At 37.3% G+C, this 13,377-nt stretch overlaps 1 protein-coding gene across 1 annotated transcript in view; it reads right to left on the reverse strand.

Moving 5' to 3' along the window:
- Nucleotides 1-216: 216 nt before the first annotated feature.
- CDH4 (cadherin 4) overlaps nt 217-13,377 on the reverse strand; it is a 382,192-nt gene continuing 369,031 nt past the window's right edge. The window contains exon 16 of the mRNA XM_072413664.1: nt 217-10,171. Within this exon, the coding sequence (XP_072269765.1) occupies nt 9,965-10,171 (207 nt within the window). The 3' untranslated portion in view covers nt 217-9,964. The remainder of the gene's footprint in view (nt 10,172-13,377) is intronic.

The raw sequence follows: 13,377 nt of genomic DNA on the forward strand, positions 1-13,377 counted from the left end.
ACGTGCCAGATTTTCTCTTGAGATGATCACAAACTTTTAAGTGAGATTATCTGGCATAAGAGAATGAGAGAAGCAAAGAAATACCTGAAATGAGTAAATGTAGAAGGAATTTTCTTTCTTTTAAACTCCCCAGGCATTACACAGAACTGTATTCTTTATGAACTTCAATTTTGATAGCACACAGTTTAAACATACACGTACATAAACAGGAGCATCCAGAATTTTATTTCTTTATTTTTATTTAATTGAATACTTTCCTTACACCAGAGCAAGATGGCATGGATCCAGTTCAGCATAAACACACAATTATTAACCAGAATCATTTAAGAAAGTGTTGTATTCGGCGAACACACAGACATATGTACAGGTTTAATGGTCCTTATATCCCTTTTTTTCAGATTTTTCTTTTTAGTACAAAAAAAAAAATTACAAACAACAATATACAGTATAAAAATTTTTTGTGCTGTTGATAGTTACAAAAGTATTTTTCGCACAGAATTTGTGTTACTCTTTTTTTTTTAATCGGGTCTTGGTATGGTCATGTGCCAGGGTTGTGAGTGCGGTCAAAGGGGTAAACTATTTGGAAACTGCAAACGTTACATGCGGGAAGAGGGGGATGGGAAAGGCGTGGCAGCGTAGCAGCTTTGTCAAATCATAAAGGGCGATCATGCAGAGGATGGGAGAGGTAAAGAGTAAAATATCTGTCATGGTGAAAAACTCACCTGTTCCCTCCAATAAAAGTGTAGATGTAAACTGTGCAACTGCAATTGTTGATAAATTCACTTTCTGGGTGAGTGAACTAAGTTTGCTATTTGATTGTAAGGACAGAATTAAAGCCGTGTTTCACTTTTCTGGAAATTGTAGTATTGTAAGGCAAGGCACTGAAATAATCAGGTTTGCAACCTACTTTGTCACCTTAAATATACAGGCGTGTATGGAGTGTGGCTTATGTCCAATGGTGCGTGTTCACATATTGCTTGTTAACATGTGGAAACTGTAGACAGGCAATGTTATTGGGACATATTTCATAGCTAGCACTTGAATGTCCCACCTAGCAAACAAAGAAAACATGAACATTACTTGTTTGGCACTGTGACGCCTGCACATGACTAATGTATAGTTCAAGCCCAAACTTTTTCTTTTGTTTTAGATTGATTGGAGAATAAATAAAACCTGTTTTTGTTCATAGGCAACTGTGCTCCATTGGTGAGATTTAGCTTCAGAGAGGGAGATAAAATTTCATTTAGACTGTTGTCACCAAAACTCATTTCTATTGGAAGAATCTCCCCTCCCCCCCGTTCTCAAAATGTTGGACTGTTCCTCACTTTAAATTTCAGTCACCAGCAGCTCCCCATTGGGGACAAAGCTGACAGTAAAAACTCCCCACTCAAAAACAACATCAATCTAAAACTGAAAAGAAAAAGTTTGCTTTGAATACACTTAGTGTAAAACAATAGGTAATAATTACTGAATACAAAGTTTATTATCTCGGTGCATTTCAAATACTACTAATGAATGTACAAATCCTGACCCCTTTATTGTATACATGAGCAGCTTGTCCTGTGTGGTACACTTAGGTGAAAATCATACATTTTTTGGGTCTGTGTCTGGCATAGCAGTCTTGCGTGGCTCTTTATTACCAGTCAGATATAAAGGTGTGGCTGGTTTGTGTGCACCACCATAGCACTGGACGGGTGATGCAGTGTGTCGCTTTTACCCATTATGTAAGTCGAGCCGTGGTTGCAGTTTGAGCATACATTGTACAACACAGTCATTTTTAAAGCACAAGTGAAGCTTTATAGCATAGTTTCCTTATATACTTGCAATTTGTTTGCTGTCTTTACTTCCTTTATTATTTGCGATCTATGTCCTGCTTTACTTTTGTTTGGGTCATAGGTAGATAATCACCTGTATTGCAATAGCCAGTTTTGTGTGGTATATAACAGGATGTGAAACGGGACTTGTAATGGTAATGAATATTTTTTTCCCTAACGTGAACTTCTCAGTTGGATGCCCATGGAATTATCCGTATGTGACCCAGAAACATTAGCACAATAAAGGTCATTCCTGACTCATAGTAAAATTAATGTTATTTCTTAAAGCAGCTTGAGATAGTTCTCAACCAGGGACATATTTACCAAAAGACATAGTAGGCCTCTGTCTATGGGTAACAGATGCACCTCTTTTCGGTTTAGTTAATGGCCTTGCATGTATAGTTATATTTATATATTGTCATGTCAATAAATGCCCGTGTTCTGTGTAGAAGTGATCCCTGCAGATCAGTGTTGCTTTGAGCCTGTATTGTGCCTCTAGTCTCCAGCAATGGAAATTTGACCCTGTTTCCAAAATGTTCTCTATGTATATGATACATGCCACCTAGATTTGGCTTTGCAGCCTTCTAAACTTTGCTAGACAGTTGTTCACAGCAGAATCTACCTATGGCTAATTTTTAAACCTGGACATTGATGACATTTGTTGATGTCAGAGAAAGGATTTACGAATATATATATATATATATATATATATATATATATAGTTTTTTCTAGGACTTAAATTTTTCAGTTGTACCCGCTGCATAGTTTCTTTTCCCTGTATTCTTAGTTTTATGTTGTATGTCCTCATGGCATGCCTAGCTTCTCCAGAATAGCCACTGATACACACAGTCTGCAATTTCATCATTTATTGTTGTAACACAGATGATAGTCTTTCTTTTTCTATTACCCCAGTAGAGGCAATTTTTTAACTGCCATAAGTGAGGACATGTGGTATGCGATTTAAATTTTGGATATAACTTAAAACCATTTAGATCCCAGATTTTGTGCTGTCCTAGTAGCATATGTTTGCACATAGAAGTGCCTTCAAGACAACTTCAGTTTAATAATATGAAATGAAATAAAAAATATAATAACGTATAGCATGGACCTTGAGGCCATATGTGTGACTGTCCATATCTAGCAGCTTGCCCACTTTTGATCTAAAGCAAATGCTTTATACCATTGAGCAAACATTGGGCATTGGTGGACATTTGATACACTTGTAAGGACCCAAGATGATGTTTGGAGCAATCGCTTGGCCTGTCTCCACTTTATATAATGCATAGTACAATGAGCACCTAATGATTATCACAGGAGAGCTCCTGATGTCCAGTATTTCTATCAACAAGAACTTTAAAAGGACTCTTCTCATAAGCAGACAAACTCTTGTAACTTTAATTAATAACCTTATAACCTTTCCAAGTATTATCTGGTTCTAAATATGATTTTAAACAATTTGTTATCTCTTCTGCAAAAAACAACAAGTCTCAGTCTGTTGCTAAGGGGCTGTAATACCATAACAATAATACTTTATAATAATTATACTATTGGTATAATACCACAAACATGTGCCAGTAAATAAAATATGTCTAAGACTGAACAGTGAACATTAGTTAAAGAAGGTAAAATGCAACGCTCTATTTCTTCTTTTTGCATCATCACAGATACACAAGCTATTCTCTGGTAAAGCTTTAACTCTGGTGATGCCTCCATCAAATAATTTTACAACATGTCTCCTTATTAATTGTTTATGACATATACATTTTATCCAGATATTTGTATATTTACTACAATGTATAAAGCCTTACCCCCACAATGTAATTATTTGATTGATTTTTTTTTTCTAAGGGTTAGCATGTTTTTAAATTTTTCCCAAGAAAACATTGCAGTTCTTTGGTTAGGTTTTCTTCCCTTTTAATCTGGATAATCCTGTATTCCTATTTAACACACTGTGGTTTACAGAGTAAAATGCTCTTTATATGTTTCCTCTTCTGGGTCTATTATCCCTTGTCCAATTTAAAGATGACCATTGGCTTTAGACAATGGTCAGACTCTAGAGGAGATCTAGCAATTGTCTTCCAATTTTGCTTGAATATTCAGTATTAGGTGCTCTTATCTGATGTCTTTTTCTGTATAGAGAACAGACTAGCGTACTCCTGCTTTGCCTAAACATGCTGTGCTTCCTGCGCAATGTTTGTGCTTTTCTGTTTTTTTTTTTTTAAAAGCAGACAGTAAGCAAGACAAAACATTACTAATGATCTATTCTAAACATTGTGATTTGGCTCCATTGCCCTCTGTAATAACACTAAATCTACATCTTAAAATAATTTCAATCACACAGAAACCATTTTCCCTTTCATATAGGGCTACCCTATTTTCCTTATTTCGGCCCCTTCCTTGCCAAATTTCTTCCCTTTTGGCACAGGCCTGCAAATGTCTATTGCAATATTATACTCTGTACTCCATTTTCTAACTTTGTGGTTCATCTACATTATATATAACATGTCTTTTTCTGTGCATTATACTATTTTACTACTCCTACTTTTTACATTAATTTATACCTCTACAAATCTTACATCTGCTGTTCAGGACATTTGTTTAGGACCTGCTACAGTCCTGGTTTATACAGGAGCAGTGGTAACACCCTGGTTAGATGTTAGCTGGTTTAATTTCACACCCTACTTTTATTCCTTTTGGTGCCGAGATCTGACAATGCACCTACTACCTAAGCTTAGCCGGCTTGCTGCTACGTCTGGAAGGCTTTTGTAAGGATTTTGGTAGCAAGATTTCCCAGTAAGAGCCTATCAGTGAGGCCAGATATAAGAAATCAGTGAATAAATTGTTATTGGTAACCATTTATAACAGACATATCAGCTTTGGGTGAACATATCCTTTGATGTAGGACAATAATGGCTCTAGATCCTTTTGTTTGAAAAAAATGAAGCTTTTGGTTTTCTGAAACCGTCTCTGCATTAAAAGCTTGCAGCACTTGGAAATCACAAACCACACACTCGGTACAGACTGTACTCTGGTATCATTACCATCGACAGGGCGCCGATCCTTCTGATTGGTCACAGTAATTGCTGTAAGGTTACATAAAACAGCTTCTGCCTCCACCACCCCTATCACAAGGCTGAAACTGAATTTCGGCAAATTACAGCTAATAAGCTCTGCAGTAGTGATGTTTTAGAGATGCAGCTCTCTGCTTATAAACAAAAAGCAATTTGAAATGACTGCTTTCATTCTGGCATGTTACATCTGAGTACTCCAACAACATACGGAGAAATAGTAAAAAAGCTGGGATTGTTCTATAGAGGCACAGGTGTTAGCCTGCCTTGCACACAGTCTGCTCTGTACATTTTGCATCATTTTTCTTTGATAAGCCTTCTGCTTGCTGTCAGAGGACCCTTTTGCTAAACATGTTCTCAGATATGAACTGAAAGACAGGTATGGGACCAGTTTATTCTATATCAGAGATTCTGGGTTTTTGCATAACTGGTGCCTAAAATACATGAATTTATATTGAAAGAGAATCTTATCTGAAAGCACATTTCTTACACTAGAACCAAGGCAAATCTGCACTAAAAGCAAAATACTTTCCATGGTCCTGAAAAGGAGATTAGTCCCTGCCTATCATGGCTGTATAAGCCACAGAGAAGCTGTTCAGCCAAATCCTGTTGTCTCTTTTGTATTTGTTTCTTTAGAAGGAACGCTAGAGGGTGTAGAGGATAAAAGTAATATTTTAAACTTTTACAGATGAATTGTATTCCTCTAATGACACCCGGACCATCGTGTACCTGATCTATTCATTTTAGGGTTTATTTTGAGCCATGTGTCTGGGCCCCACAGCCACCAGATTTAATTGTTTTGAAGCAGCTATAAAAACACTTATTAGCGCACCTGTAATAATGTAGATAATATAAGCACCCAATAATGTAAGCAATCATTTGCTGTATAGCAGCACTTAGACTGCAGGGGAAATGATTGTGAGCCAACCAGATATGCAAGACAGATGAGATGAAAGTGAGTAAGGAGATGGTTTCCCCCAGCCTACTGCTTTTTCAGTATTCAGTCAACAGGCCGGGTTCGGAGGACAGCACCATATCCTAAAAATAGGCATTGTCACTTTGACACTCTCGCAAAGTGAGAGTGTGTTTTTAGGGGGCTTTTCTCATCCCAGTTATACTCACATTGCCATCAAAAGCTGCACAGTTCTTGCACCTAGTGTTGCAGGATACAAAACCTAGGGCTTTCCTGTATAGGAGGATATCTGACCTCCCTATCCTTTGACAGTGAGAAGGTCTAGCAGCTAATCACTAGGCCTGAGCATGCTCCCATTATGGTTGAGGTGATGTCACTAGCCTCTGGCACAGGTAACACTTTGCATTCCAGTGTTGGCTTCAACTAGTGTGACTATAACTAAGTTGAAAACATGCTGCCACTTTGCCTTCAATGAGTGATATCTTGCTGTAGGTGGTGTGATCCCGAACTTTGGGACATGCAAGGTGAATCAGCTGCATTTCATTCATGTATTTAGTTGCCTAGAGTTCAACTTTAAACTGATTTGTAATTATGTTTTTTTCTGAGGCCATGCAAACAGTGCATAGTGCAGACGTGGTAATGGAGAAGGCCCTAACATTTTTTGTCCCCTGGCTTCTAGCAACATTTTTTTTAACAACACAAACTTTGGCACATCATAAATATCAAGAGAATAAAATAAAATAATGCAGGGTAGAGTGGTTATATACTGCATATACCGTAATGTACAAGCATTCTAATTCCTTCTGCTGCTAGAGAAATCAGTGGAGGTACTGACAGATGAATACAATTGAATCTGCTGTACCTTTAGCTGTTAAGCACTTCGCAGCATGGACTGAAGGGTAACAGGTTGTTCAGACCAGACCATTCTAAATAATTTCTAAACCCTTATACCATCAGTACCAGCTAACACGGTGACATCTTTCTAATGTCATGTATCATTACACCCTCCTCTGACTTCTCCTAAGACTTCTGTTACCTCACAAAATGTACCAAAAAGGCACTTCTCAAAATACATATTTTTGTAAAAGATTTTTAATGTTTTTCTTTTATATATATATATTTTTTTTATCCCCGTTTGTAAAAACAGCATTTTTTAAAAAAAGGTCTTTTTTGTAATTCTTCAAGTTAAGATGAGAAAGTTTCATATCACTTGTGTCATCAGAAACTTCCCTGCTCACTTATGTACAGAAATGGTAGAATGGGCAAGGGAAGCAACAGTAATGAAATGCGCACATGCTGGGTTCAAGACAAAAGTATGAGCAAAGGCTCCATTCCAATTTTGGATTACCCAGATCATCTGCTCTAAAATTATTCCAGGGATCCCTAATCAGTGGCTGGTCAGACACATTCTTTCACATTGCCAGAGCGGGTGCTGAGCTTCCTGTATGAACACGGTGTGATTTTGCGGAAGCTAATACATTTTTAAAATAAAGCCGAACCCTAGCCGGATATTTGGTAAATGTCTGTGTCTCATAAGAATGTGCCATGAATATGTTTTTTTCAAAAAACAATGTTTTCATCCTTAATGAGAAGTGCATGAACAAGGCATTCATGGCTGGATCAATAGGTATTATTTTAATAAAAGCTGCAGATTTTTAAAAAGGTTAGAAACAACTTTTGAATTAAAATTCCAAAGCTTATGAGATGTTAGTGATTGAGTTTTGATGTACTTTAATGAGATTCTCAGGGAAAGGGTTATACTCCACTTACAAAAAGAGCAGCTGTACAGTGATTTAAGGCCTTCAGCTTTTGTGAACTCTGACTTTTGTCTGGTGTGCTGAGACAGACCAGCTATTTGGAGCATCTGCCAAAGGAACACATCAAGTTCTATAATTATGTATTGCATCTTCCATAACAACAGTCAGCCTCAGCATAGATAATGTCAGGGAGTCCACATTTGTAAAAGGCCATACCATCAAAGTTAATGTCCACTTTAAGTAAGTTGGAAGTGCCTATTGTCTCCTGAGAACTTGTGTTAATATGATTTTTTTTTTTTTTTTTTATATATAACAGTACTTCTCTAGTACCCCTCCAATCAGAATTATATTATCTGCTGTATACACTATATGGCCAGAACTATGTGGACATCCTTCTAAATGTTTTAGTGCAAGTGTTTTCAAAGAAGGGCACTAACACTATAACATACTAAGCCAATAATATGGTTTCAAGCTTGTAGCAACAGTTTGGGGAAGGACTGTCTCTGGGTATTAACACCAGTCGGTTTAATAGGTCTGGTGTGGAAAAACTCAAGTGGCCTGCACAGAGCACTGTTGTCAACCCTGTTAAAAAACTTTGGTATTATTTAGAACAATAAATGTAAGTCAGGTTTTCTTGTTGAACATCTGTACCTGGCCTCAACAGTGCATTTTTGGTTAAACAGGAACAAATTCCCTTACATATCACAAACTCGGAGTTCCCAGGGCAATCCATTTTAATGTCCGTGGTTTTAGAATAAAAAGTCCAACAAGGTCTTTTAGGATGTGTCGATCAGGTGTCCACAATCTTTTGGCCATATAGTTTAGGCAAATATTTCTGCCCATTAAACATTATTTTGTTTCTTATACTTTGTACTACCTTGATGAATTTGCAGTGACAGAACCAGCAGTTGTATGAAAATGTGTCTCACAAGTAAATAAAGGTTGGAGACCTCTGATGTTATTAGCCTAAATACAGTGGATAATTTTACAACATTTAAAACAACAAATCTGTCTTTTTTAAGACATTCCATTCTCATCAGGATAATATGTAACAGTGATGGCTTACATTGTTTACCTTTACCTTCTGCTGTCAATTGATGCCCTTTAGCCATTATGTGGGCTCAAACCAAAGCAAGTCAGTTAGATTATTCTATATGAAACTGCTAGAAAATTGCCATCACTGGGGTATTTCGCATGGTGTTTCTTATCAGATATTTAAGAAATAGCCCAGTAATGTGACTGGTTCCTGCTGAACTACTTGACTGCATAACAGTAACTGCACAAAGCATCTGCCACAACAGTGTGCTGTAAACAGGTACACTTTAAAAGGCCAGAAAATATAAAGTACAAGTTAGTGTATACAAAAGACGTGGTGATAATAGTTCAGTAGTTCAAAATTTCAGGAGCTTTTTAGAAATTAAGGGACCAGAAGTGTTATTGGGATGATGTGGGGATAAATACTTACATTTTTAATGTAAAGACAGCTAGAATGCATCTCCCATACTACAAGCTTAAAGATGCTTTTTTTTTTACAAAAGGTAGAGGTGTGGACTTCCCAGAGCTATAGCCAGAACAGCCTGCCATAAATATTAATACATACCACATGGGTCTAAGGGTTTAATGGGCCTCTGAGACTCTTTATTATTATTTGAGGTGGAATAAAGGATTGCAGGAGCTTTCCTAAATCACAATATTATATATTAAAGTGTGCCTGTCATTAATACACACCCGCAACATCTGCACAGATACAGGAATGTTTCAGTATTTGTTAGAATGGTAAGTTTTGCTCTTTTTATACATTGCTACTTGTTTTATATTTACTGCCTCTTACGTTAAAATTCAGAACGGATAACTAGTATTCCTTTTAAAATGACTTTTGTATTTTTAAAAAACATTTTGCATTTAAAAAAAGAATTAGGTTAATGTTCACAGCCCAACATTGACATAGCCTCATATTTGTGCGACCTGTATTCGACTTTAGACAAGCATCTTGCAAAGGTGCTTACCATCTATTGTGATAGTTGTATTGTTTAAAGATCAAACTTCCAGACGGTGGCCAAAAACTACTTTAGACTCGATCAGATGCCAAAAACTTGAATGTCTTTCTGCAACATAGGAGACAATAGTGCGTGTATAGCATGCCGGAACGAAATGGAAAAAGTATATCCCCTTGCCTGTAGCAGAGTGGTATAGAATAAAAATGAAGGTCAAAAGGGATCCTTGATTTAAATTTCGGCCAAACTGAACTGGAATAAAGCCCATGAAAGAAAGTTTGTCTAGTTTAGCACTAAAAAGAACGCAGTCAGGAGGAAGGGTGGGATTCGGGAGTTTAATAATAAAAGAAAAAGAGAAAATGAAAGCTGCCACTGTACAACCGAGGAGGTCACGTTCCGATACAATACAGATGTCCTGTCAATCCTCCTCTCCCCCACCATACAAGTCAGCCAGTTTTTTAAAGCGGGGTCCCCAGTCGTTCAAGTACTCAAAGTCCTGATCCTCAGAACTGGAGGAGTTGAGGGAGCTGACAGATCCTGCGGTGGATCCACTCCCCTCATAGTCAAAAACCAGGAGAGAATCATAAGGTGGCGCAGTGGGGTCGTTGTCTGCTGCTCTCAGACCCTGTAGGAAAGACAGAAGGAGATCATCAAACATAATGAAATGCAACGTACAGGAAGCTGCTCATATATACAAAGTGTTCAAAGGCACAGGTTTTCAAACACACAACTACCAATTGTTTGAGACAGAAAAGACTGCCCCTCACGCCAGTGTTTCCAAAACACCCCCCCCCCCCTTGTTTAAAGTGAGCACCACATTAGTGTAGATTCAAACCAAGGAGAAGTTGTATTGTCATATTAAAAGCCTTTAGTCTACTGATTTTGAAGGCCCTTGTGTTGCCTGTCTTTAGGGCTCCAAATTGCAAAAAGTGTAACAAGTTAGTTCTATCCCTATTTCTTTCATATATTTCAGACAATCCAGTCCTAAAAGCACAGGAGGGTGGGTGACACCACTTACATTTTGAAATATAGAAGTTTCTCCTCCCAATCCCTAGATTTCAGAATGGACATTGAATTTGCAGCATAAGACTTATGGCAGTGGTTCTCTGTTTTTGTTGATCATTTACGGGCAGCAAACCCTAGGTTTACAATTGTTTCAATCCCAGTTCCAGAGTGCTGCTTGTTGAGGAATTGCAAGAGTCTGATACCTCTGCTAGCAATATTTTTTAAAAATAGTTTTTATATGGTTTCTTAATACAACGCTGAAATGAATTGTCTTTTAAATCTGCCTGGAGTTAAGCTGTCATTTAAATAAACTGATCATTGTGTGACCATAGTGAAACGTACAACATGCATTACTTGGATGTCTCACAAGTGATCTCTTGGGCCAGTTTCTCCAATTAATAAAAGTTCTCTAGCTGCACGAATGCTCCTGTTAGTGTGCAGCACCATATTCCATTTCTCCTAACACTCTTTTACCTGGAAAAGACCATAACGAAGGCAAAGCTTTTTAACTTGCTCAATTCCTTTTCTCTTTAATGTGGACCTAAACCACTTTATACTCATCTATTCCATTTCAGAGCACTGCCTTTATTTCTTTTTTCTCTTCCTCCTTGTGATCCTCAGCCATCTTGATTGTCCAGACCAGGATGATGTTCCATAGAGCGATCAGGCAGTTAAAAAGGATTATTGTAAAAGGGATATCACCTGTCCTTTTCTGCAGTAATGACTATTTTTAAAGGGGAACTTTAGTTACCTTTTAAGAATTTTTTTCAGGTCTTTTGGTACAGTGCTCTATAGATAAATATATATCTAGATAAACATATTAAATCTCTACACCATACAGCTAAAAAGGATTGCCCACTAGACTGTCATGCCTTTTGGCACTTTGTCTAATGTTTTAAAAATCTTTTTTCAATTTATAGTTGGTAACTGTTTATGTGATCTTTTTACCTCATTGCAGTCTCTAATAGTACAAATGGTAATGCTTACATGTGAACTAATGTAATGCCTTGTAATGCCTAAAGCAGCCAAATTCTATAATATTTCCGGATTATCTGTATTGTGCGTCTGAGCAAAGGGACAGGTACAGGCACTTCACTTGAAAATTATTAGGCTTTGCATGTTGGTTCCACACACACATCACAAGAACAGAAATAGACAATAGTACAGATTAATTTTATTTAGAAACCTGAAAAAAATCTGTTTTTCAAAATAATGCAAAGTTTCTTGTTTGAAAATGTGAGAGTCACGGTGCCTGAACCCAAAAAATGGGCCTATCATACTGCACTGCAATAATGGCATTGGCTATGTTCCTGGCATCTGTTACCTATTGGTGAGTGTCACTGTAGGTATACCTTGTAAAGTAAATGTGTATTTTTTTCTTTAATATAGTCAGAAAAATAGGAAATTTTTGCAGAGATAAAAGACCGCAGGTAGTGCTGTGGTCTGCTTTTAAGTGTCTTTGCTGATGCAATGATACATGATTACACAGTTACATAGTAAGTAAGGTTGCAAAAAGACACAAGTCCATTAAGTTCAACCACTAGGGAAAAAAAACAAATCCCAGATTTAAAACCCTATATAGAATCCCTTCCTTACCTGGTGGTTAAACTTCTTTTCCTCCAGAGTCAAAGAAAGACCTCTTGTTCTTTGTAACAATCTTAAAGTAAATAGTTGAGAAGAGAGTTCTCTATACGGACCATTTATATGTTTATAAAAGGTGATCATATGCTCCTTTATACGTCTCTTCTCAAGGGAGAATAGATTTGGTTCAGCTAATCTTTCCTCATAGCTGAGCTCCTTCATTCCTTTTATTAGTTTAGTTGCCCTTCTCAGCCCACTCCCTCCAATTCCACAATGTTCTTTTTGTGAACTGGGGTCCAAAACTGGACTGCATATTCCAGATGGGGTCTGACCAATGCTTTGTACAGGGGCAGGATTTTGTCTCCATCTCTGCAGTCTATTCCTCTTTTAATACAAGAAAGTACTTTACTAGCTTTAGATATTGCAGCTTGGCATTGCATGCTGTTATTAAGTCTATGATCTACCAGAACCCCCAGATCCTTTTCTATTCCTGACTCCCCCAAATGTATTACCCCTAGACAGTATGAAGTATGCATGTTGTTAGCCCCCAAGTGCATAACTTTATAATTCTCTATATTAAATGTAATTTGCCACTTGGCTGCCCAATCAAACAGTACATCCAGGTCTGCTTGTAGATCTACATAGACATAGATCGATATAGACATCCTGTGTGGACTTAATTTACATAGGTTGGTGTCATCTGCAAACACAGAAATGGTACTTTTAATCTCAAACTCTATACCATTTATAAAGGTGTTAAACAGTAAAGGTCCCAACACTGAACCCTGGGGTACACCACTAATAACCTTGGACCATTCAGATTATGAATCATTAATTACTGCTCTCTGGATGGGATCTTTAAGCCAGTTTTCTATCCATTTACAGATTGGCTTTTTTAATCCTATTGACTTTAATTTGCATATTAACTGTCTGTGGGGTACTATGTCAAATGCTTTAGCAAAGCCCAAGTACACTATATCAATTACTACTCCACTGCCTACCTTTTTACTTACTTCTTCATAAAAAGAGAGTAAATTTGTTTGACAACTTCCGTCTTTCTTGAAGCCATGCTGACTATCACTTATGATATTTTTTTATAGAAAGAACTGCTCTATGTGGTCCTTGTCAAACTCTTTGGGACCTTTCCAGCTATGGAAATTAAACTTGCCAGTCTGTAGTAACCTGGTAATGATTTTGCTCCCGTTTTCAAGATAGAAACCACATTGGCTAGTGATTAAAGAGTCT

This window comes from Pyxicephalus adspersus, chromosome 6 (assembly GCF_032062135.1).
Source record: "Pyxicephalus adspersus chromosome 6, UCB_Pads_2.0, whole genome shotgun sequence".
Lineage (NCBI taxonomy): Eukaryota > Metazoa > Chordata > Amphibia > Anura > Pyxicephalidae > Pyxicephalus > Pyxicephalus adspersus.